The sequence below is a fragment of the Platalea leucorodia genome (genome assembly GCF_965183815.1).
Source record: "Platalea leucorodia genome assembly, chromosome: 3".
NCBI lineage: Eukaryota > Metazoa > Chordata > Aves > Pelecaniformes > Threskiornithidae > Platalea > Platalea leucorodia.
The window spans coordinates 40,544,479-40,566,535 of record NC_138825.1 but is presented as its reverse complement, the minus strand read 5'-3'; the positions used below and the strand labels follow the sequence as shown (position 1 = coordinate 40,566,535).

Genomic DNA, 22,057 nt, shown 5'->3' with positions numbered 1-22,057 from the left:
ATGATTTAGAGCACCCTTTGGCACAAGTCAGTTCAGGAGGTTAAAGCAGTAGCAGCCAAAATAAATGTGAAGAAAGAAGCAAGGGAGTGAAAGCAAGTATGCAGACAGGGCAGAGGCAGGTATGGGGCCTCCCCTTCTGGTGGCAGTTCTCGGGTCAACTTGGCTGGAATGTCACCTTAGTGAGCCTGCATCACCTATACAGGTGATTGGGAGAAACAGAATCACTTTCGGTGATGATTCAGAGAAGCTAGGTTAGATCCCTATAATTAGAAAATGTGAACATCCCATTTAGTGCCCTGTGTCCAGTTTGTATAGGCAGCTCATACCTGACATAATTCACTAACTAAAGACCCTGGAGAAGAAGCAACTGTTGAGTGACCCTGCGTAATCAAAAATCAAGACTGGCTTTTCTCATAGGAAAAAAGCCTGCATGGCTGTAATTTTGCTGTATCCCATTGGTTTTCCTTACAGCTACATGAGGACCTGTATGATATGATGACTCATTTTATATCAACATATTTACCCAAAACAGAAAATACACCGCAAACCCAAATTTGCAAACATTTGAGTTGAAATAATCAAAACTAATGGCAGGCTTCCAGTATATTTTTGTTTGACATTCCATCAGTTAACTAAAATGCTATGCAGACTACATTTTACTTAGGTGACAGTCAAGAATTTCTACTTTTTCTACAGGAAGAATTATGGTTGGGGTTTAAAAAAAGAAAAAAAAATCAGTAGGGCTTTTGTTTTGAGGGTGAGGTTTAGTAATGGTGTCTTTCACTTTTAGGTGCCCACCCTGACACTGTAGGATGTGTTTCACGCTGGGTAACCAACAGTGTTGGTCACAAATGTAGATTTATAACTAGTGATAGTTCTGCACAAATATGCTTAGAGAGTTTGTTCAGGAGACTGATTTCCAAGCTAAACTTCAATCTGTTTTCCAAGCCAGCACTAAGATACAGCAGGCAAGGCAGTTTTGGATAAGTAAAGATAGTGTTTTAATTACTAGGGAATATCATTAATCTCCTTTGGGCTTGTCAAACCAGCACATCCCTTGCATGTATAAAGTTCATACCTTACTGCTTGAATGGTGCACCCAGCAGAGAGCATTTGTCTTATAAAATTAAATCTATGCCCCCAAATAAAGAAGAAAAATAGATTCTTAGTTTTCATGAAAATTGCAAATATTTACATTAAAGTTAGCTAGTACATGACTGTTTAGCCTCCACAACTTGAGAGAGCCATTTTCTCTGTGGAAAATATAATATGAATGTGAGCATATTTTCAATTTTTATTTTGACACAGAAACTGATATGCCAGCTCACTCGCCCCTATGATCTGGAATTCTCTGTCCAAGGGTGATAAGTATTGGATGCATCATAGTGTAATATGAAACTCCAGTAATGAATAATTATACAGAGAGATGCACCTAAGGAAATTTCTTTAGATGTCAGTGGTGAAGGGGCATGTCAGGTACTGAAGCGTGAGAGTCAGTGTTACTTATCAATGATGATCTTTGCTGGCACAAATGTGAATAATATTTTAATTATTCATTTAAATGTCTAATCTCCTTCTGAATCTAATGAACCTGCTGGCCTTACTGACCTCTACTTTGACAGTGAGTCCTAAAGTTTTAATTTTGGCTTGGATGATGTGTTGGTGAAGAAATAATTTCTTTTATTAAGCTAAATTGGTGTCCCTTGAATGTTATTAGCAGTGTCTGTTTTCTTACTTAAGTGAGAGGAAGTAAATATGCCATGAGTTGGCATAGCCAGGCCCACTGAAGTTCATGATCTTATACGAATTTATGCCAAATGAGGTCCCAATCCACTCAGTTCGAGCTGGAGGCACACGAGCGTTATGTATTGCAGCAAGGCTTTATTTATTGTTCTTTTCTTTAAGTGCTGTATCACATAATTTTGTTTTGTTGGTTGTTTTTTTTCTCACCTGACTATTGCTTAGTAAGAAGTGGATGTATGGATTTATCCTCAGTTTTTGAAGATGCTTTTTGTGAGCAGCCAAAGTTAATTTAGGCACCGTGAATTTTCAAACTGTTCCTTCCACAATGTTTCCTTACGTATGTTGTACTGTAACCATTACTGAGTGACTTCTCTAGGCAAGGTATTTACAGAGCTTTCCATAATGCCTTTTATTTTGTCTGAAGAGTTTCATCAACTTCCTTCTTGAATTGCTTATAATAATTGCTTACAATAGCATGAATATTGCTTATATAGTATGAATAACTTTCTTAGCAGAGATCTTTGCATCATCCCTAGCAGTGCCTTTGTTCTGTGTTAAAAATGGATTATTTATTCCATTTCTATTCATTCATCTCTCTAGGTATGTTTCCAAAGAGCATACCTTGCCCCCTCACGTCTCAGAATTACCGCTAAACTAGTTTACTTCCATTTCTTCAACGAATCCCACAGAGGATCTTCAGCTTTCAGGAAGTTCTTATCAGTCACGAATTGGCATCCAGTGTCGGGGAGTTAGCTCTACAATGAATGTGTTTGAAAATCCCAGCCTGCCAATGGAGTTTTAAGGGAAAAAAATATATCACCATTTTTGCATAGGTGGGAGGTGAAAAGCATTCTGACTGCCCAAAGATATACCTTCTTAAACTTGTATTTTAAAAAAACAAAAAGCAGAGAATGTCCTTTCAAGAAATGACCTCAGTCTTTGCAATGGATCAGGTGGACATTCAAAGCAGTTCCCCTTTTCTGCTACCAATCCATCAGTTTTATTTGAATTGAACTGTAATCAGCTTTCTAATGGCCCTCCTACAGTCTCTGATCTTGATCTTGTGATTATTTCCTCTGCCACAAATCTTGCAAGCTTTCAAAAAGTCTCCAGCTGCTTGTTTACACGAGGACTCTCAGAAAAAAATAATCAAAATTAACTGAAGGTGTGAATCCAAAGTATATTAGCTAAACTGGATTAAATCTGCATTACTTTGAGAGATAATTCAGTAAAATGACATTAAAGGCAGTTCTGTTGTTAACGAGTCTGTCCACACAGTTGTCTAATACAGTTTAAATTACACACTTCAAAAATTTAATTTGGATCAAGTTCTTCGTGTGTCTCTGTGGACAAAATCCCTACCACATCCATACTGCACGCAGTGGGGAAGCAGTTTGCATTGCACTGAGCCTGCTGCGCACCCCTGCATAGTTCATAGCTGATACCATTTGGCTCAAGTGGGATGTAATGTAACTTGGAGTAAGATTGGCTTATTGTCAATACATAAAGCCATGCTGCCATCATCGCCGTTACCATTGCTATGGTAGTATGCACAGTCTCAAGTGGAAATCGGAGTCCTGTTGTACTAGATATTAACGAAAACAAATTAGCTGGCTCCTGTACAAAGAGCAGAGTCTAAACAGCTGCTGGCTGGGCTGGGCAGGCTGTGAGCCGCAGTGGCATCAGGTCTCCCAATGTCCAGCCTGGTACTTTGCCTGAGAAGTCTGGTGGTCCACAAAGTCTGCATGGGACAGCCAGGCCTCTGACCTGCCTTGAAAAGTAAAATGTGAGAATTTCTAACCTCCTATGCTAGATCGCAGGGCCAAATCAGCTTCAGCTGGCGTGACCAACTGTGTTCAGAGCAATGCTAGCCACCCAAGCTGAATGATTTTACTCATGCAAATGTGCTCCCAAGAAAGCCACGCTGTATATGTTTGGGTCATGTTGCAGTCTACATCTGGTTAAAACATCCTTCTCTTCCCAGTTAAATGCTCTGGGAATTACCTGAGGCTTATTGCCTTTTTGATCCCCTTCAAAATTCAGTCAAGTCTGATAGAGCTTGTAAATGATTTTCTAGCCGGCCATGCATTGATTTTTCTCTCCTTGGGGAAAAACAGAAAACCCCATGAAGTTGTGAGATATAGTTCATTGCTTTTTCATACATTTTGCCAGTTGCATGCCAAAAATATAAAGGAAAATGCAGGTTCTTCCATTTGAATGCAATCTCAAAGGTTATAACTGTCAAACTAGGATATAGTTCCAAGGTTTTGAAAAGGCCAGGTACCTCCAACAATATTTTTTCTTTAAGAAAATGCCAGCTATGGGCTTGGTTGGATCAAGAAGTGGTACGTATTACACTATCAGCTTTGTAAAAGGAACAGCAAATGCTGGAGAAGCATTTAGTGGCAAGAGGCATAATGGCTCTGTCAATCAACTTAGAAAATGGTTTTTAGGAAACATGTTTTCACCTGAGGTGAGTCAATGAGACCAGATGTATGACCAGGGTGGGCGGAGCCACTGCCTACATTTAAGACTGGACTACTGAACTTGACATGGGAGTAAATTTTTCAGTGTGTTTGGCCAACATTGGTATTTTCAGTTGTTGCACATAGTACAAGATCTTGCTTAAAATAATTTTGTAGTGAAGCTAAGACATACAGAAAATCTTGACTCAGCATGGACATCTTCATAAAAGCATTAGTGACGGACAGCATGGAAGCTGAAATCATTGAATCCTCTCAAACCATTGAAATGTTGCTAGGAAAAGGAAAAATTGCTGCTTTTTGCTTTGGTTTTGATCAACATATTTTGATAATGTTTTCTATGAAAAAGAAAGCAGACTCTTAAAAGAGAGGTCCAGGTTATAAACTGCAGTGTGTAAGCCAGAGGGAAGGGGTAGGACAAGGACAAGGAGGTGGTACAGAAAATTCTGTGTCATAATTTTCTGTCAGGTCAATTAAAATCTCCCAGTGGTTTTCTTTTATTAAAAACTAATCTATCTACAAGTGCTTTGCACTTGCCATAGGCTAAAAGAATACATACTGGTGGTGCACACATGAGCAGCTAACCTATGGCAACTTCATGCCCAGCAGTAATTTGTTGATGTGTCTGAGACAGCTGATACAAACACAAGGTACTTGCATACTGAAATGAGTATATAAACACATTCAATCTTTTTTCCCTGATTCCTTGGGATAAAATGATGTAATTACTTTTCTAAGTTCAGTGATGGGTAATATATACTGATACTAATGTAGCTAAAGCTTCTTAAAACTTAGGAGGATTTAGAATTATTGGTCTTGACTGTCACACTTCAGCAAGGTAAGGAGAGCTACTGTCAGCACAGACTACTTTTATACCTATCTTAAGTCACAATTTGTCTGCTAAAGCAAACAACATGAAAGTAGCCTCATGAATTGTTATATCCATCTCCCATTTGAGGTGGTGCTCCAGTTGACCTGCTCTGTTTAAAGTGCTTGTTTTACAAAAGGGAAGCTGTGGGACAGTGTGATTAATATGAACATTATCCCTGGGCAGTGCAGAATGCAAAAGTGTTGGAACAAAACAGCTGCAACAAAGGCTGAATGTTGAATTGTCTCTCAAAATAAAACATTTTGCAAAACAAAAGTACTAAGTGTTTCTGTTCCAGAAAAGCTTAGGTTTTTAATCAAAGTCTATACAAACTTCAGCATTCTTATCTAAGAATACTGTGGTATTAAAACCAGTCTTCATTGTTTTCCCTGCTTAGTGGTTAATGCAGCTGTAGTTGGTATGTTTGTCTCCATCTCATTGCAAAGAGCAATATTTTCATTGGTCACTGTTTGTTCAGTTTTTAGGCTGGCTTATGTTTTAAGAGGTGATAAAAATTTAAAATAGCTAGTGCAAGGCTTCTTACACCTCAGCAAACTCACCTGTGTATTTAATACTCATTAACTTAACAGTGGCTGCTTACATCCAAACATTGCACAAGTATTCGTTTTCTAATCAGGGGCTTATGAATGACAAACAATTCTGTGTGACCCATTTGGTGACTGAACTTAATTTTAGAACAGAAAGTGCCTTATAGCTCATTGATTTAATTGGAGGTTTTGGAGCTTTCTTGCAGGCTGAATTGTTTCAACAGGTGAGATAGTGACAGAGGCCTGATTGTCACCCTACTTAATGCAGCCTGTCGAAATTTGGAGCAACTGTCTGAAGTCAGAGGCGTTAAACTAGTAATAATGAGTGAAGAACCAGAATTATAAAACTATTGGGATCAATGAGGTCAAAACTGAGATCCTACATAAATAGCAGCCTGATAAATACCTTTATTTATTCTTGACTGCTTGTGTTGATCAGTTTGGTGTTGTTTTAGCTTACTTTTGTCATTTTTCCCACAGAGCCGCTCAGAAATTGAACCTGTCCTCCAAAAAGAAGAAGCACAGGCCTTCTGCATCATCTGTTCCTGAATCTCCTCTCTTCTCTACCAGCTTCGGCAGTATCCTTCAGACTTCCCCACCCCCTGCACCACCATGTTTGTTGAGGGCTGTCAGCAAAGTGAAAGACACCCCTGGTTTGGGCAAGGTAGGCCTTGCAAGTATCACTAAAACACCTGTTTTCTTTGGGAGATTTTATCCTCACAGAAAACACTAAGGAAATTGGAAGACCATGTCCTTTCTTATCATAGTTTCTTGGTTGGCTTTACTGCAATTGGTCCCTGAACATATGTACAAAGGCCTAACAACGAGAGTTATTTAGTGCAAGTGAACTACTAATGAAGTTGACTCGAACACAGCCAGACCTAACTGTGCAGCAGTAATACATTTCAAGGCCCAGCTACACTAAATGCACTTGTGTTGGGGCCACTGTGCTATTAGGCAGTGATAATGTCCATTCTGCTAGGGTTTCTGGAGCAGTTCATCTCTGGCTGTGTTTAAACTGTGCAGCAGTTGCTTGCTGTGGCATATTCTGGGTTCCTGATCCCCTTGCTGTCCAGACTGGTGTCTTGGCTGGACACACTGTAATTTGCTTGTGGCTCATGTTTCCAGGCTTTCTTCCAGTACAGTCAGGACAAGGCTGGGCCATGTACCTGAACAAAGCCTATGCTGATAATGATGAATTGCTCCTTTTTCCTTCTGTCATGTTATTTTCTCCCATTCTCCATAATCATACCCTCTTAAAATGCTGTTTAGGTGCATACTGATAATGGAAAATGGTTGAGACGATGGAGAAGGTGGCTATATAGTTTGTGATTGCTTTGTTGTTTGTCTGAGTGGCTCTTCCTTTTCCCCTGCCACAAATGGAGAGCCTGGCATATTACATCTGGGAATACATGCATGCAGTTGCTGAGGACAGCAGTTTGCTTTAATTGAGGTAGTTTCTTATGCAAGCATCTGTGTGTATGGCTTTTCCATATTCATTGAGTGCTAAGCAGTGACAATTTGCTGAAAATCTTTGTGTTTAGAAGAGAAATTGTAATGTATGATCTAGGAGTTCTGAGCATAGGATGGGCTTCAGAATTTTCCTTGCTGATTTTGGATGCTCACTTATATTGTGCAGTTCCAGGTTTTTTGTTTGTTTGTTTGTTTTCCTAAAGAACAATGGTATTACTTTCATGGATGGTTTAATGCCTGTTTGAAAAGGGATTGCCTCCACATAGGGCTCCCTTCCTTTCCTCTGACCTGGTAGGTGGAAGAAATGTACAAATCTGTCACGATCTTATAAAAGTTAGTAGTGATGCATACTCTGACTTTAGTGGGAGGAGGAGTAAGCTTGAACTTGTTCATTGTTGTAAGAAGCTGCTATGGAAAATATTTACAATAGAAGCCATGCTCTCAGGATTCTTACTTTTCTGTGCTTCAGACAGGTTATATCAGAATAAAAATAAAAATTCCATTGAGGAATAATGAAGGGTGTGTTCCTGAAAACAAGGGACCAGTTTCCCTTGTTGAACTGTGTGGGCACTTTTCCTGACTATCCGTTTGCACCCTCCCCAAGAAAAGGGTGTACACAAATACAGACACAAATATAGCTCTGTCAAAACACCGCAAGCTTGATCTGAACCTTTCTTGCTCCTCTAATGGTTTGTTTCCAGTGGACGGGGCTTGGGAAACAGTTTTGCAATATGCCTAAACAGACTTATGATTTGCTTCTTCATCAACACCGTGTACCAGAACAGGCTCCAGGCTTTCCAGCTGTGTAAGACTGAAATTTTGCAGTCCAGAAGATGAAGGAGGATATTTCTTTTCAGTTTAGACTTACCCATCCCTTGGCTATCAGAGTATATGGGAAATAACTAAGAGGTTTTAAAAAATGTTTTAACACATGCTTCTCCAAAGTAGTAAATCAAATTAGGTTAATTCATATAGTCAAAATACAGACAATTCTTTTTTTTTCCACATTTCCATTAGCAAAAATATGTCCGTCCTGCAGTTTCTGGAATTCAGTTTCATTTTTTACCTCTTTGGTTTCTTCTAGGAGTCACCCTATAATTATGACGTAAAGGTCGTATACTTTTATCAAAGTTTCCCATCAGTCTACCTCTGTAGCACAATTTTAATTTTAATATGTCAGAAACAGGTATGAGGCATAATGAATAAATAACTGCAAGATAACGATGTAATTTATCTGTCAGACTGGGGAAAACTTCAGATAAAGTAATGGAATTTCCAGCTTGTTTGCTTTTAATTTTTATTGTTGTTATTTATATATGTTCTGTTCAGTTTAGTTGGCATGTTTTGATAGGAACATGCTAAAAACTGTTACTTTTCTCAGCATTTTCTACCATATAGTGTTTTCTTGTAAGGGTATAGATTTATAAAATGTGGACCCATGTGGAGGAAGCAGGTTCAGGGAAGCCAAGCGTTATTTTCAGTCACTTAGGGTTTTTTCTGGTTTGTGTTTAGATAGCATTTTACCAGCAATCCCAGTGTGATAAAGCTCTGTTCCACTTTGCGTTTGAGTGGGCTGGGCAATTTCTCAGATGACAGTTTGTTACTGGAAAGTCGGGTTCACCAGAACTGGAAGGCTGGCTGTTGCCAAGGGCTCTGGATTTCTGAGACCCCTGGGGACAGCCAGCCACCGACTGCCCTGGGAAGGGCTTCCTGGAAGGCAGGCTCTTTGCTATAGGGCTGGGAGCCCCGGCGTAGACACTGGCTGTTGTTGGCTTGGTGTCAGCTTGAGAGCTGTCAGTTTGCCAGGGTGGGTGGGTATCCAAGACGCTGCCAGGGTAGGAAGTCAGGTACTTCAAAGCTTAGACTTTGAGGTTAAATTTCATTTCACAGTTTTCTAAAATGAACTTGCCACCAAACAGTTGCCCTTTTACATTTTCACTTCTACTAGAAATTTCAAAGATTCTACTTCTCATTGCAAAATTGATGACAATGATTTATTTAAAACTGTAGATTTTCTCAGCTGTCATGTGCAGGCATATAATTTTTGTGAGTTAAACTAGGAGGATTTGTCTATCAGCAACATACTTAAAAGTTAATTAGCAGCTCAGTTAGTATGGATATGAGTCCAACTGAAGAGTCTAAACTGACAAAGAGAAGAGAATTAGAGAATATATATTCAGGTTGCATGCTTCACACCTTTTCTTACAAAAGGCCTTGCAAATCAAACTGTACCAGCCTGGAATTTGGAAGAAGTATTAGTTGAAAGCTAAAGTTCAGCTTCACAGAAGGAGGAAGATTATATTAATAATGAAATGTTGAGACTGCATAATCACCATTTTATTTCGATGTTAGATACACCATTGACCCTAGCAGAAATACAGCAGTGTCAAAGTGAAATAAAGTAGTAAAAGATCAGATTCTTTGTTGCGCTCATTTCCAAAAAGCTCTCCCTGAAGTAAAATAAAAGTTTTGTGACCATGTTGCAAATATATTAACAGTGGTGCTTGTATGGGTCATAACATACACATGTGCTTTGGGTTTGCATTTGCTGGCAGAGGGAGCTGATCCCAGGTGGTAGTGTGGTATCCCCACAGTTGTTTCCTGAGAGCAAAGAGTTTTCTTTTGGGCTGAGCGACAGTCCTGCTCCATAAACTGCCACAGCTTGAGCATCACTTTCCCTTCTCTCTCTGCTGTCTTTGAACCATCATATTCCGAGAGAGGCAGATTGCTTTCTCTGGGTTTATACACAGAGAGAGTGCCACTGCCCTGGATGACTGTATGTGCAGTTTCCCCAAGTCCCACTGTTTTCTGGAACATACTCCTTAAGTCTGTTTTGTCCTTTCTGACAATGTGTCAAGAAACAGAGCAAAAAGGCTTTCCATGCAGAAATAATGAATCATTCCATGACTGCACTCAGATTAACTAGAGTAAGGGCATTCTAGTAAGGTTTGCTTAGATTTGCTCCCCAGTCTGCTTCCCTTCTCCATTTTCTGTCAAACAAAAGCAAAACTAAACCAAGACTTTTGATGAAAACCCAAAATGTCCTTTCTGTGAAAGATGTTGTTTTCCTGAATCCCACATTACCAATGAAAACCAGCTTGTACAAAAAATTTTCTGCCTGCCCTAATAAATAGGTTCTTTTCAGGTGGCACAGGGTTTAGGATGAATGGATGTGGTCTCTGTGCTTGTATTTCTTATTTTTCTATGTGTAGTCTTATAAAACTCTGTCACTGAGAGGTATTTGTTATGTTTGGGCAGAGATGAGTTTAATTTTCCTTATATATTACTTTTTGGAGTGAATTGTTGTTTGTTGGTACTTATTAATCTGAAAATAAAATAGCAATGTTTGTGCGTTAAAATGATCCTTATGCAAAAGGTTTCTATGAGGGAGAAAGAAGTCATCCTTGAACCTTCTTCAGGAAGTCATTTTAACCTATTAGCAAAATGGAGTGTAATTTGTGATACTGTGTTTACTTTTTATTTTTCTTTAGCACCAGGACTCCTGCTTGCAGAGCCCAGCCCCATTTTGCTAAATAATGTATAAATTCAGATTAAAAAAACCCACTGTTTCTGTCCCAGAGCTCTTATGATCTCAGTGTAGGGAGGAAGACCAGATAGACAGAGAGACAGGAGGCAAGAAGAAACAATGAGGTATTATCAGTCATCTTGACAGTGGTGTCCTCAACCCATCAGCAGTCTAATATTAGATACCCCTTGTGAAGCTTTGGTAGGTGTTGTAGAAGAGGAGATTATTACAATATTTGAAGGGGGAGTAATAGGTTACACTGCAGATGCTTTTGAGGAGCCCTTTCCAAGTGTGTAGGGCAGGGTAGGAAGCAGCACAGAGAAGGGTTTTTGAGAGTCAACTCTTTGTATCAGGGCAGTGGAAAGTAAAGGGACATTCTTAGACTTCTGTGATTTGCAAAGTTGATTTAAGGGGAACAAAAATTGATGCACATCTTGATTAAGTCCAAAAGATATAGGAAACCTCCTTTTCTACTATCAGAGTTTGCATTTTGACTAGCTGATTGGTGGATGTGAGGATTTTTTTGGCAACATTATGGAATACATTAAGCAGGTGTTTATGACCTGTGTTAATGTCAGCAAAAAAATAAGCAGAACTTGCAAAATACGTTCTCTATTTCACTACACTGCCACCCATCTTGAAGGTTTTTCAGAGAGAATCAAAGAGGTTCTCTTTCCTTTGTAAAGCAGAGGTTCTCTCTCTTTCATCACTCAGGTATATAGGGGGAAAAAGGTAATGGTTAGATGACAAATGCGATTTTAAACCCTTTATCACAGAAAACAAGTTCTGAGGTTTTCCCAAAGTTACCATGGTTACTGAAATGGGGAAAAAAAAAAGAAAAGGACTATCCCTTGAGGCATTTAAAGGAGACATATGTGTTCATCTTTGTTGTCAACATGATTGCTGTACAAATTAAATAGTTAGTTCCACTTGGAATGAAATCCAGGTGGCCTCTTGCCCTCCAGACAGAGTTGCTCAGAACTGGCATTTTCCTCACCAAATGTACTGTCAGGACCTGGTGGAGGCTTTCATGCTCTTTGGCTAGATTCCTGCTAGGCGGGCTTTTCTGGGAGGAGCTTTAATACCTCAAGCTGTGTTAAGAAAAAGGTGAAATTAATAGAAGTTGGAAGAATTGCCATAAACAATAATCTCTTACCTCCCTCAATCATATTTCCTATGCACACTTAGTTAGTCTTTCTCTAAAGTAAAGCTTGTCCTGCGTGTGGAAGTATCAACCCAGGCACGCCAGGAGTCTGTCAGATTGCATTTTGGTTGGCTGTGGGGTTTAAAGAAAGGCGTATTTTAAAGCCATTTCTATGCAGTCATGTTTCCACAATTTAGAGAACAGCCATAATTGCTGTTCCTTCTCTTTGTGAAGTGCAGAAGCTGCTACTTCATGGGAGCTAGAAGCACATATCAGTCAAGCCTGCTAAGGGAAAACCTGGCCCATTGCCTAAACTTTACACCATGCAAGAGAAAATTCCTGTGTGGAGAAGCAGGGCTTTATTTCTGCCATATAATCTAGCCAGCCCCTTTAGGAGGGGAAGATTAGGTCTCACCCCTACCTATTAATGTGCTAGTTTAAGGGCAGTGGGTCCATTTTGGCCCACCTACAAGCTGTTAAAAGCTTAGAAGTGGCTCCACAGTTCCTGGCCCGACAAGCTGTCATTCCTGATAATGGGATTCCTAAGGTCAGTTGGCAAGGAGCAGACCCCAGAGAGGAGCTCGTGGCAAGTGGATGCTAGTGTAATGGTTTCCTGGAGCATTGCAGATGCAGGCAGGTAAATGGAGGAGGACACCAAGGCATAGGCTTACATCTGAAATGGGAAAATTGGAGGCAGAATACCACTGCTGTCCTTACATCTGACTCCACAAAATGGAGCAGTTCTGGTATATGGCATTAGGCGTGCTCCACCAATCTGGGCACCATGCGGTCGAGTGTGATACTTAAGGTATCTTTCTCTTCTGTTAATTCCTTTGCCTCTGCTGATTTTCCATTAAAAAAAGCCATCTTTCAAACTAGTAGACATCTCCCTTTTCTCTGGGGGAGGGGGGTGAAAACAGCAACACAGAAAGTGATGTTTTTCTAGAGAGTAACTTAACAGTCCTTAAATAAAACTCTTAGCTTTGGGAAAAAAACCTCTCTTTCCATATGTCACGGAGGAAGACTTGTACAGTAATCTGAGCACCAGCTATTGGTGATAGCAAATCTGGATAAGAGACTGTTGCTCAGTAAATTACTTTTTTGCCTTGAAGAATGCCAAAAATGGTGTTCCTCCCCTTAGTGGCGTCTTCCTATGTGTAGTCAAAAATTGTACTGATGAGTGAACTTGTAAGCATGAGAGGTGGATGGAGAAGATTTCCAGGTGGAATTGAACTGGACAGACAAAATATGAAAAAGGCTGTACTTCATTTTGATAACATTTCTTATTTCTGTGTTAGAAGAACCAATTCTTTTACAGTACATTTCACCCAGGGAAAGAGCTTTAAAGCCTAGTTTTGTATTATTTGCCTTGGTCTGTTTTGATGAATTTTCCTGTAAACGTTGATGATCAAAAGAAAATTAGCTTGCTCAAATTACTGCAGGCTGGTTACACTAGGTTTTGTATGTTCCTAAGTGACTTTATTTATACAGCGCCCTCTGCATTGTCATAGATGCATGATTTTATGCCCAGCAATCTATAACTTTTAGGTTAGTTGACTGTTTTCTTGATTGAAGTCACTTACTGGCATGAATGACCATAATTTGTAGACATCTAGTTGGCGATGAGCCTTATACATAAGGCCCACATGGGTCAATTAATTTGATTGTTTCAATGTTGTCAACCCAATGAAGCTACAGAAATCTTTAATATTGGTCACCTAGTAAGTATGCTTTAAACATATTCTCATGTTGTTGAAATAGTATGGCAGTGCAGTGGCCACATTTTAAAATCCCTTGAACATTGAAGGTTATGCACTTTGAATGAAAATTACTGGATTTTTCTAGAACATAAAAACTCATTGTTTTTAACACTTTGGTTTCCTCAAAGTTTTTCTGAGCTATTGTATTTTTATTTCCTTTGCTTTTCAATTTAGGTTGTACTGCTGCTTGATATTTTGGGGCATTATGATAGTTCTAGTTAATGACTTCCACTTCATTTCTAAGACTTTCAGTAGCAGTTTTTGAAGTGTCTCCTTCTTTCCTGCCCTCTCTTCCACACCTCTCACCCCATTAAATTCATATTTAAATCCATGAAGAAGAGGTTAATATAAATCAGGAAAGTCAAGATGAAAGAAACTAAAAATTACAAGGGTGTTTCTCAGACAATGCTGAGGAAGGAATTTAAATGCTGAATAATTTGCTAAACCTGGGATCATGGTAAGTTTTCTGAGATCTTATGCAAATTGCAGGCACTGTACTTTAAGCACTCAGCTGTAGGCCTTATTACAAGGTTTTTTTTCTTTAAAACTTCCTAAAGCTCTTCTCCTCCCAGCCTTTTCCTTTTGTGTTTGACTCCTCTCAGCATGTGCCTGAGAGCAGTGCTCAGTGGTGCAGGCGGGTTGGTGACACTGCAGGAGGCTCCACTATAGCACTGCTGTAACATCACGGGCTAATGATTCGGCTGAGCCTCTTGATTCAGCCGCAAGGTTATTCTGTTTTCTATTATCCTAAAGGTCTGGGCTTTACCTCATTTCTCTGATACAACATTGACTTAAATAGATAACCAGCTCAGCTGAGGAAGAGCCTAGTGTGAACTGTATTTTGATACTGAGAATACCATTAGATATATCTCTTCTCATTCACCATCTCCCTCTTTTTTGCCCTTTCCTTTAGGAATCAAACCCATTTCTGGGAATATCTGTCTGGAGACATTTATCCATTTTTTGGTGCTTATTTTATGAGAAGCATGTCTCCCCATGCTCCAAGTCATTATCTCCGTAACTTTTTCCTCACTCTTTAGTGCCACCATTATTGCACTCCCTTAGGCTGTGATTCATGTTGCTGGCTTAAGTGAACTGTTCACTGTCCTGATTTAGGCTGGTCACATGAATTCTTCCGATGGAGGAATGGAGAGAAGTGCTACTTATATTAGGATGGGCTGACTTGCCTAACAGATGTTCCTTTCTTTTTCAGTTGATTACAGAGGCAACCTAGACATTAGAATGAGATATCTGTGTTTTGGCTGGCTCAAGCAAAGTGAAATGAATCTCTCCTTGAGTATGAATGCAGTCTCTTCTTGTGTTCTGCTCTGAACATTTAACTTTAATAGAAAACCAGCTACTAGGAGATATAGTAACAAGATGCTTGCAGAAAGTTCTAGATACTTGCATCTCTCCTCCAGGTGGAAGTCTGCATCCTCTCCTTTCCAGTCTAAGAAACATCTAAGGCTCGCTATACAGCATCCGGGTCTGGTTGAGCAGACCTGCATGTAACCAAGCAGGTTGCATAAAGCAACCAGACCTTCAAGGAAAAGGACCATGCAGGCTTTTGCATGTTTGGCCCTATGCACACCAAAGGAAAGCTGAACTGATCTGTACTGATTTAAGGACTGGAGATGTTCAGCTGTACTTCTGCCAGGATGGGTCTGTAAAGCTGGTTGCCCATTAGGTTAGAGCCTCTGGCCCCCAGATGCCCAGATTCTCATTGCGTTGTAATGTGACCTGTGAATCACTTCCAGTGAGGACTCCTTCCCAGAAGGGTAGGCAGCGTGGCCTGGGTTTCGGAAATATTTCATTAGTGGATCTGGATTCCTAATACCCAGATGCTGTTTCATTTTCCAAATGTAAACAGACTTTTTCTTCTGTGTTGTTGCTAAAGTAATTAGCAGCTAAAAGATCTTTCGTTGGATAGTGAGATATGAAATGCCAGGTATGAAAAGCAATACTTTAATGTTCCCATTTTGCTTTATGAAAGACTCTTTCTATATAGTAAAGGTAAAAACAAAGTTTGAAATCATTGACCTGTTTGATCTTAAAAAATCAGGAGGTAGGTTAATAAATTTTTAAGGCCTGTGACCCTCAAAACCTCTCCTGCAGCACTCAGAAGTGAGAAACAGAGTGGGTGCACCTGCGATGGGTGGATGGGTAGGTATATGTGTAATTCACACTATACATATGGTGTGTACATTTGTATCTAGAAATATATATAAGTGCATATATATATGTGTATAAATGTATTCATCTCCCCCTCCCCACCAGTACGGTGGGAATATATCAGAAAACGCTATATATAGAGTTTCTGAGCAAGTTATCTGAAAAAATTGGGAGGCTAATTAGCTATAGACTTGCTTTTATTTATAAACTAGCAGGTTGTTTTTTGTTTGGTTTTTTTTTTGAGAGAGAGAGAACTCAACATTCCCTTAAGACATTCCCAGTAACCTCTCACGGATTTTAATCAAGAATAATATCCTTCTTCTTGCTTAGCTCACTCCTCCTATACATTGCATGATCTTTTTTCTCCTGTGAGGTGATTGAAAATGCTCATAGAAATAGCAGCATTTTACATTAAATTCTTTAGGTATCTGTGAGGCTCTATTGTATTTTTGTAGATCCCAGTTGCTCTCATCCATATTAATTGCTGCTGGATTTTTCCACAGATCTGCTCAATTTACAATGTTTGTACTGAAGGGGAGACGCTTAGTTAGAAAAAGATGTGGCGTCAAATGTGGTGTGTATTAAAATGCCAGGAGGAAAGCTGTACAATAACCTTTATAGCATCACATACTCCATTACAGAAACATATATGTGGGAAAACTTAAAAACCTGTTGATCCTTTCTTCCCTGCCCCCTTTTCCCACAGAAAACATGACATATGTATTTCAAACTGTATAGCATGAGCATAATTATCTTTGCTTTAATGTCTTGCCCCCTTCTTTCTACCATTTGGTATTGCTGGAGGTTTATACAAATACAAATCTTGATTTGCAATAGAAATCCATTCTTGACTAGCTCTGCCGCAGCACCTGAGCCCAGATTCTGGAAGCAGCGTGGCTAGAAAAGCTGCCCTCCTTTCCCCACCCGCCCCCAAGAAAATACCTTAAACGTTGCATTTTTGTCAGCTATGAGGAGCAGCGCTAAGGTATGTGCTGGCACAAGATCTGACAGAAGCACCGGGGATGCGTATCGCCTGGCCACACAGAAGGAGAAGGCGTGCACCCTGATTGATAACAGCGTGTGCAGATGTGATAAACACAAGGAGGCCTAGGCTGCTTTTTGGGAAAAGGAATAGCAACGCAGAGGAGGAAAAGGGATTCCCCCAGGGCCTCGTACTCCGTGAGCGGTGGGAATCATGAATCTCCTCAGATGGGAGGGAGTTATTCATCATAAAGACTATTATGCCATGTGAGGCATTGCTGAAACAGAACACCGCCAAGCTATTTCCTATCTTATCAGGGTGTATTAATAATGCAGCAGTAATAATAGAAGTACAAATTAAAAATAACTGGATGGGCAGATAAGCAGAGTTCTTGAGATTAAGGGGATTGGGAATTGCTTCAAACAGTTAATTGCAGAGCAGCACATAGTGGGAAACTTGCCTTTGCTGTTTTGCCTTTATTATTTTCTTATTCTTCATCTTATCTCTGTGAGTGTTATTTCTAGGGTTTTTACATAGACACTAATAGGCACAATATTTCCTCAAGATTTCAGACTGTTCTTTTTTATCTCCAAAGAAATGAAGTATCTTTTGCTGATCCATCTAATTCAGTAGGGACTAATAATGCTGAATAAGATGACTATTCTGATTATTTGCCTTCCTCTAAATAAACCTCTTATCATTTTCTCCTCCCACTCCAGCCCACAGTATAAAGGCAGACGAGACATTACAAGTGTCAAATATTCAGGCTTCAGGACGTATTGATGCAGACTGTTCCCTGGAGGTTTGTAAGCTCCTTCTGGATTGCAGTGGCATGAAATCCCCAGCGTCCTCGAGTCTCTTGAGGTGTAATAGCTGGTCTGGGCAAAGAGAAACGTGTCTGTTTCTCTGGCACTGGATGATTGTGTTCCTCCCAGTCCTCTCTTGCACAGCCTATGTCTGTCAGTCACTAACCTGGCAGGGCTTTACCTGATTTGGGGCCTCTGCATGGTTCCTTTCAATAGAATTAAAATAATGACTCAGAACTACTCTTTGGTCCCCTGCTGGGTACCAAAATGTGCCTTACTTAGGGCATGAGACTGCTGTCACTTTGATTGCAAGTCCTATTTGCTAAGCAATTTTCAGGACACTCAAATTCTGCTCTTAATGAAATAGGTATTGGAGCTAGTGCAATGTGCAGCCATTTCACACAGCTCCATCCAAGCAACACTGGCCCACAGAGAGATAAGGCTATCAAGGGAAGCCCATTTGATTGAACACCCGATACACTGATGGAACAGAAGCTTAGCAAAGAACTGCAGCACAACAATTACTCCACCATTCTTCTGGAAAGCAGCATCATTTGTGAAACTAGCAATATGAGAGCTCAGTGTCAAACACTGTAAATCATATGTCATCCTGCTTTTAACGTGGTTTTAGTAGTCCAAAAAGCTTCTGCATGTAATATTGTTATTACTGAAGAATTCAGTCTACTGTACAGAATAGTTCAGCACAGTTGGTTGCCACAGGAATACCCTCCATGATTTGTCAGATTAAAAGGGTGGAGAAAGCTTAAATATTGTTTTCTTCAGCAACAAGAGATATAAGAAGTTAAGTCCTTTGGAGGGGAGGGGATGAGAGAGAACTTGGAGCAGGGGAGGCAAGGACAAAAGGATGTATTATCTGTATACTGATCCTTAGCTTTCTGTGCATGCCATTAGTATTGTAAGTGTTCAGCACAGTTTGATGGTTAACTGCTGAAATTGTACACTGTTGGCTGGTCGCTCTTCATCATTCGGGTTGTACTTCCGCTAATGTAAATGATGTAGATTAGAGCTGCACGAATGAACATAGGAGTAGGTGAATTCACCAGCTTCACGCTCAAGATGAAGTAATGAAAGCAGGTAAACTACATTGGCCAAATGAGAAGTGGGCAGACTCCATTTACTTATGCTTACAAAAGTAGTGTGTGGAACATTTTCATCTTGTGAACTATGTGACTGAAACACTCTGAGTATGTGAATTCATGTGGATGTTGAAACTTTCGTGGTTCATAGGCATCTTTACAGAAACTGGCAACAAACTGGGTATCTATGATACTCATTACCCATGATAATAGCTGCTGTCATGCTATTAAAGCCTATCAATCCAAATCCAGATTCTCTTCTTTTTGTTTCCTCCCTGGAAATGATTCACAAATGTTTTCCATCTACCTATCCATGTCTCTGATGTTCATCTTATTGTGCCTAACTGCGACTGATGTCTCCTGTTTATCTCAGTTTTGCTGTTGCACCTCCATTAGCTGGGATACTCTTACCACTACCACTGCACCCTCAGGTGGCCTCTGAACCTGCAATCCTTTTACCTGTGCCTGTTCCAGTCTAAGCACTGCATCTTAAATGTCAACGTTTTTTCTCATTCAGGAAGGCTTTTTTTTTTTTTTTTGCCCCCCGATGTGATTTACATATGCATCAGTAAATGGTTTGGTTTTTTGTTGCATCTAAAGGGAGGAAAGGGGGGAAAAAGGAAAGACATGCAATGACTTACGGAAAACTAGAGTTGAAGTATAAAAATTGAAACTGCTCTTCTCATATGTCTGGGTCTCCCTTCCCTAAATTCTCAGGCAATAATCACAAAACAACGAGTAATGAGGCAATCCTTGTTTTCAGGCATTGTCAGCATCCACTGCCTCTCAAGGCTAGATTGTGGACATTTGGTCAGGGGACTAGACAGATCTGCAAAGAGTACCACAGAGGCAAGCTATTAATATTTTCTTTTGGATTTCCCAGTTACTGTATAGACAGCAAATACACAGGGTGGGTGCCTGCCCTGCATTTATTTCCCCCCCCCCCCTCACTTTTTCAAGGAAGGATTGTAAGAGCTGAAAACACCTTCTAGGCTCTAAGAGTTTTCATAGGAAGCCTTTGCATCTCAGTGTGTTTTCTGTGGTTTTCTGGCTTTTTTAGTCTGTTATGAAATGATTTATATCAATCTCTCTCTCCTACAGGGTAGTCCTAGAGCATATGGAAACATGGATAGAGAGGATATATTCTAGCTAGCAAGTGAGTCTAAAATACCAAACTGTGGACAAAGCTCAGCTTTCCTTTCTCTGCAAGTTACACTTATCTTTACCTCTCTCAACCACCCTTCCACTTCTGTTTAACTTGCTCCCTCATGTTCCAATTATTTTTTTTTGCTTTATTTTTAGGTTCTTTTACTTCTGTGAGATAGAACAGTATTCACCAAATTCTCTGCCCCCCTTGGAAATCTTTTAAAACTACATGACTAAGTAAACATGTCCATTACTTAGTCCAGGATCAAATGACCTGACAAGACAGATAAAGCAAAGTCGTGGTAACATGCTTTCTCCCTCCCTTGTTCCTGACACCATAATCCTACAGCACTGCCACCCACCCATACCCCTCATTCATCTCCTTGGAGGAGTGTTAGCATCCTCCTCCTAACTGGCAGAGACAAAATGCACACAGCCTTACATTGCGATGTGCTTACTTATTTTGAAGTAAATGATTCAACTCCAAATTTGTAATGGTTGTTCAAAGTCCAGCTGATCAGAAACTCAAACTGTGACTAGTTAAAGGCTGGTAATTGATTTTGATACTTTCTGGAGACTGACCTTTCATACCTCATAATGAGCGATGCTTTAGCACATTGTGGAAATACAACAAATAACTAAGATCTGAGTCAGCAGCTGAATTGAGTATCTGTCATGTAAATGTTACCATCTGAAGGGAATTTCTTTAGGGCTAGATATCAAAACAGGCTTCTGAATGGAAGGCCAAAGGATGTAAGGCTGTGTAAGAATGCTTTCTGAAACAATATGAACCAAATTCAGCTACGACTCTCGCAAGCAGAAGGCAAATGCTGAATTAAAATGGTTGTTTCATGAACACTGTGCGTTTCTGCTGCTGGGATTTTTAAGAATGGAAAGATAAATTGTACTTTGCTTTTGCCTGGCTGTGCAAGCTGAAGGGGATGTTCGCAGATCTTCTGCCCTTGTACCCACCCAGTAACACCACACAGAACAGCAACACGTGTGGTAACTGGAGTTCAAGGACTATTTAGGACAGCAGGCACCCCACAGTGGGCAGGCGGCCCTCCGGAAACTGCCTTTTCCGGTGTGGGGATGTGCAGGAATTCTGTTCTTTGGATCCCCAGAGAGATGTTGTGCTGGAGAAATCAATTTTTCAAAGAGACTGTGGGAGCCTGTTTCATTTTAGTAGCTTGTAATATATCCCAAAATGGAAGCAGAATGGAAAGATAGTTTCTTAAAAGGACAGTTTTAGGACCTGATATTTTAAAAATCCAGAGAGCTAGAGATTCAGAGCAGTGGAGGGAAGGCTGTTGGTGGTCTCTCAGTGAACAGACAAATAAGTCAGGAAAACCAGTATGTGAATTAGCACTCTTGACTGAGAGCCCAAGATTGAACAGGCACAGACACTAAACAATCCTGTTGCCCCTTGAAATGGCCCTAGTCAAATAGAACTGGGGTATGTTAATAGGTAAACTGATCTGGATACAGTTTATGCAGTACCTGGTCTGTTTAGGGAAAGATTGTGGCCTCCAAAATTGTCAACGTGGCATCTTCCATAGTTTTTAATTCAATTAATTAAAAAAAAAATTACAAAAATAAATCTTGATTTATACACATTGGGCAGGCTGTCCCAGCAATCATGCCTTCATTTCACGTCCCAGCCTGTGCTTGCAGAAGTCAAACAAAAACAACTCTGTCATGCAGTGGTGCCTTTTAATTTACAAATAGCTGCCAGAGACCACATCAAGCTCAAGAGTACAGGGGAGGAGGAAGGATGAGGAGGACTATAGACTGGCAAGAAGAGCTTCAGATTAAGTGAGATGTTAATTTACATTTGCTGATATTTAGTTGAGCTTGAAAGTAAAGGCCGCTGCAACCCCATAGTATAAAAATGCTTTTGCTTGTGCTTTTTTTCTCCCATTAGGAAGCCAATTTGTCTGTGTTTTGCTGATCTTAGAGATAAGATAGATAGAGAAAGAAGTGAACCTTCCTTTCAATTCAGACTGAAAAAAAAAACAGTGTTACTCCTAGCTCCACCTAGACATGCCTTTGTCATCATGGTTCAGATCTGGTCCCTTTGAAGAATTTCTTTTGAGTAGGTGTTAAAAACGTCACAAAAGAACGAAGGAAGGAAAGTAAGAATGAACTGGAAATTCTTAGACCTTTCCTGGCTCAGAACTTTGCCTTCACAGAAAGTACACAAGGTGGTAGATAAATCATTATTACAGATTAAGCAATAGTTTTTATGCTGTTGTTTAAATTGCTTTATTTTATCAGTTACGTTCATCAGACCCTTAAATTTCTGGATC

At 40.0% G+C, this 22,057-nt stretch overlaps 1 protein-coding gene across 1 annotated transcript in view; it reads left to right on the top strand.

Annotated features, from left to right (window-relative positions):
- Positions 1–22,057, top strand: part of KIF26B (kinesin family member 26B) — a gene marked incomplete at both ends in the record, with an annotated part of 300,168 nt that overhangs the window by 187,863 nt on the left and 90,248 nt on the right. Inside the window, one exon of the mRNA XM_082305966.1 lies at positions 6,123–6,306. Coding sequence (XP_082162092.1) covers positions 6,123–6,306 — 184 coding nt within the window. The remainder of the gene's footprint in view (positions 1–6,122; positions 6,307–22,057) is intronic.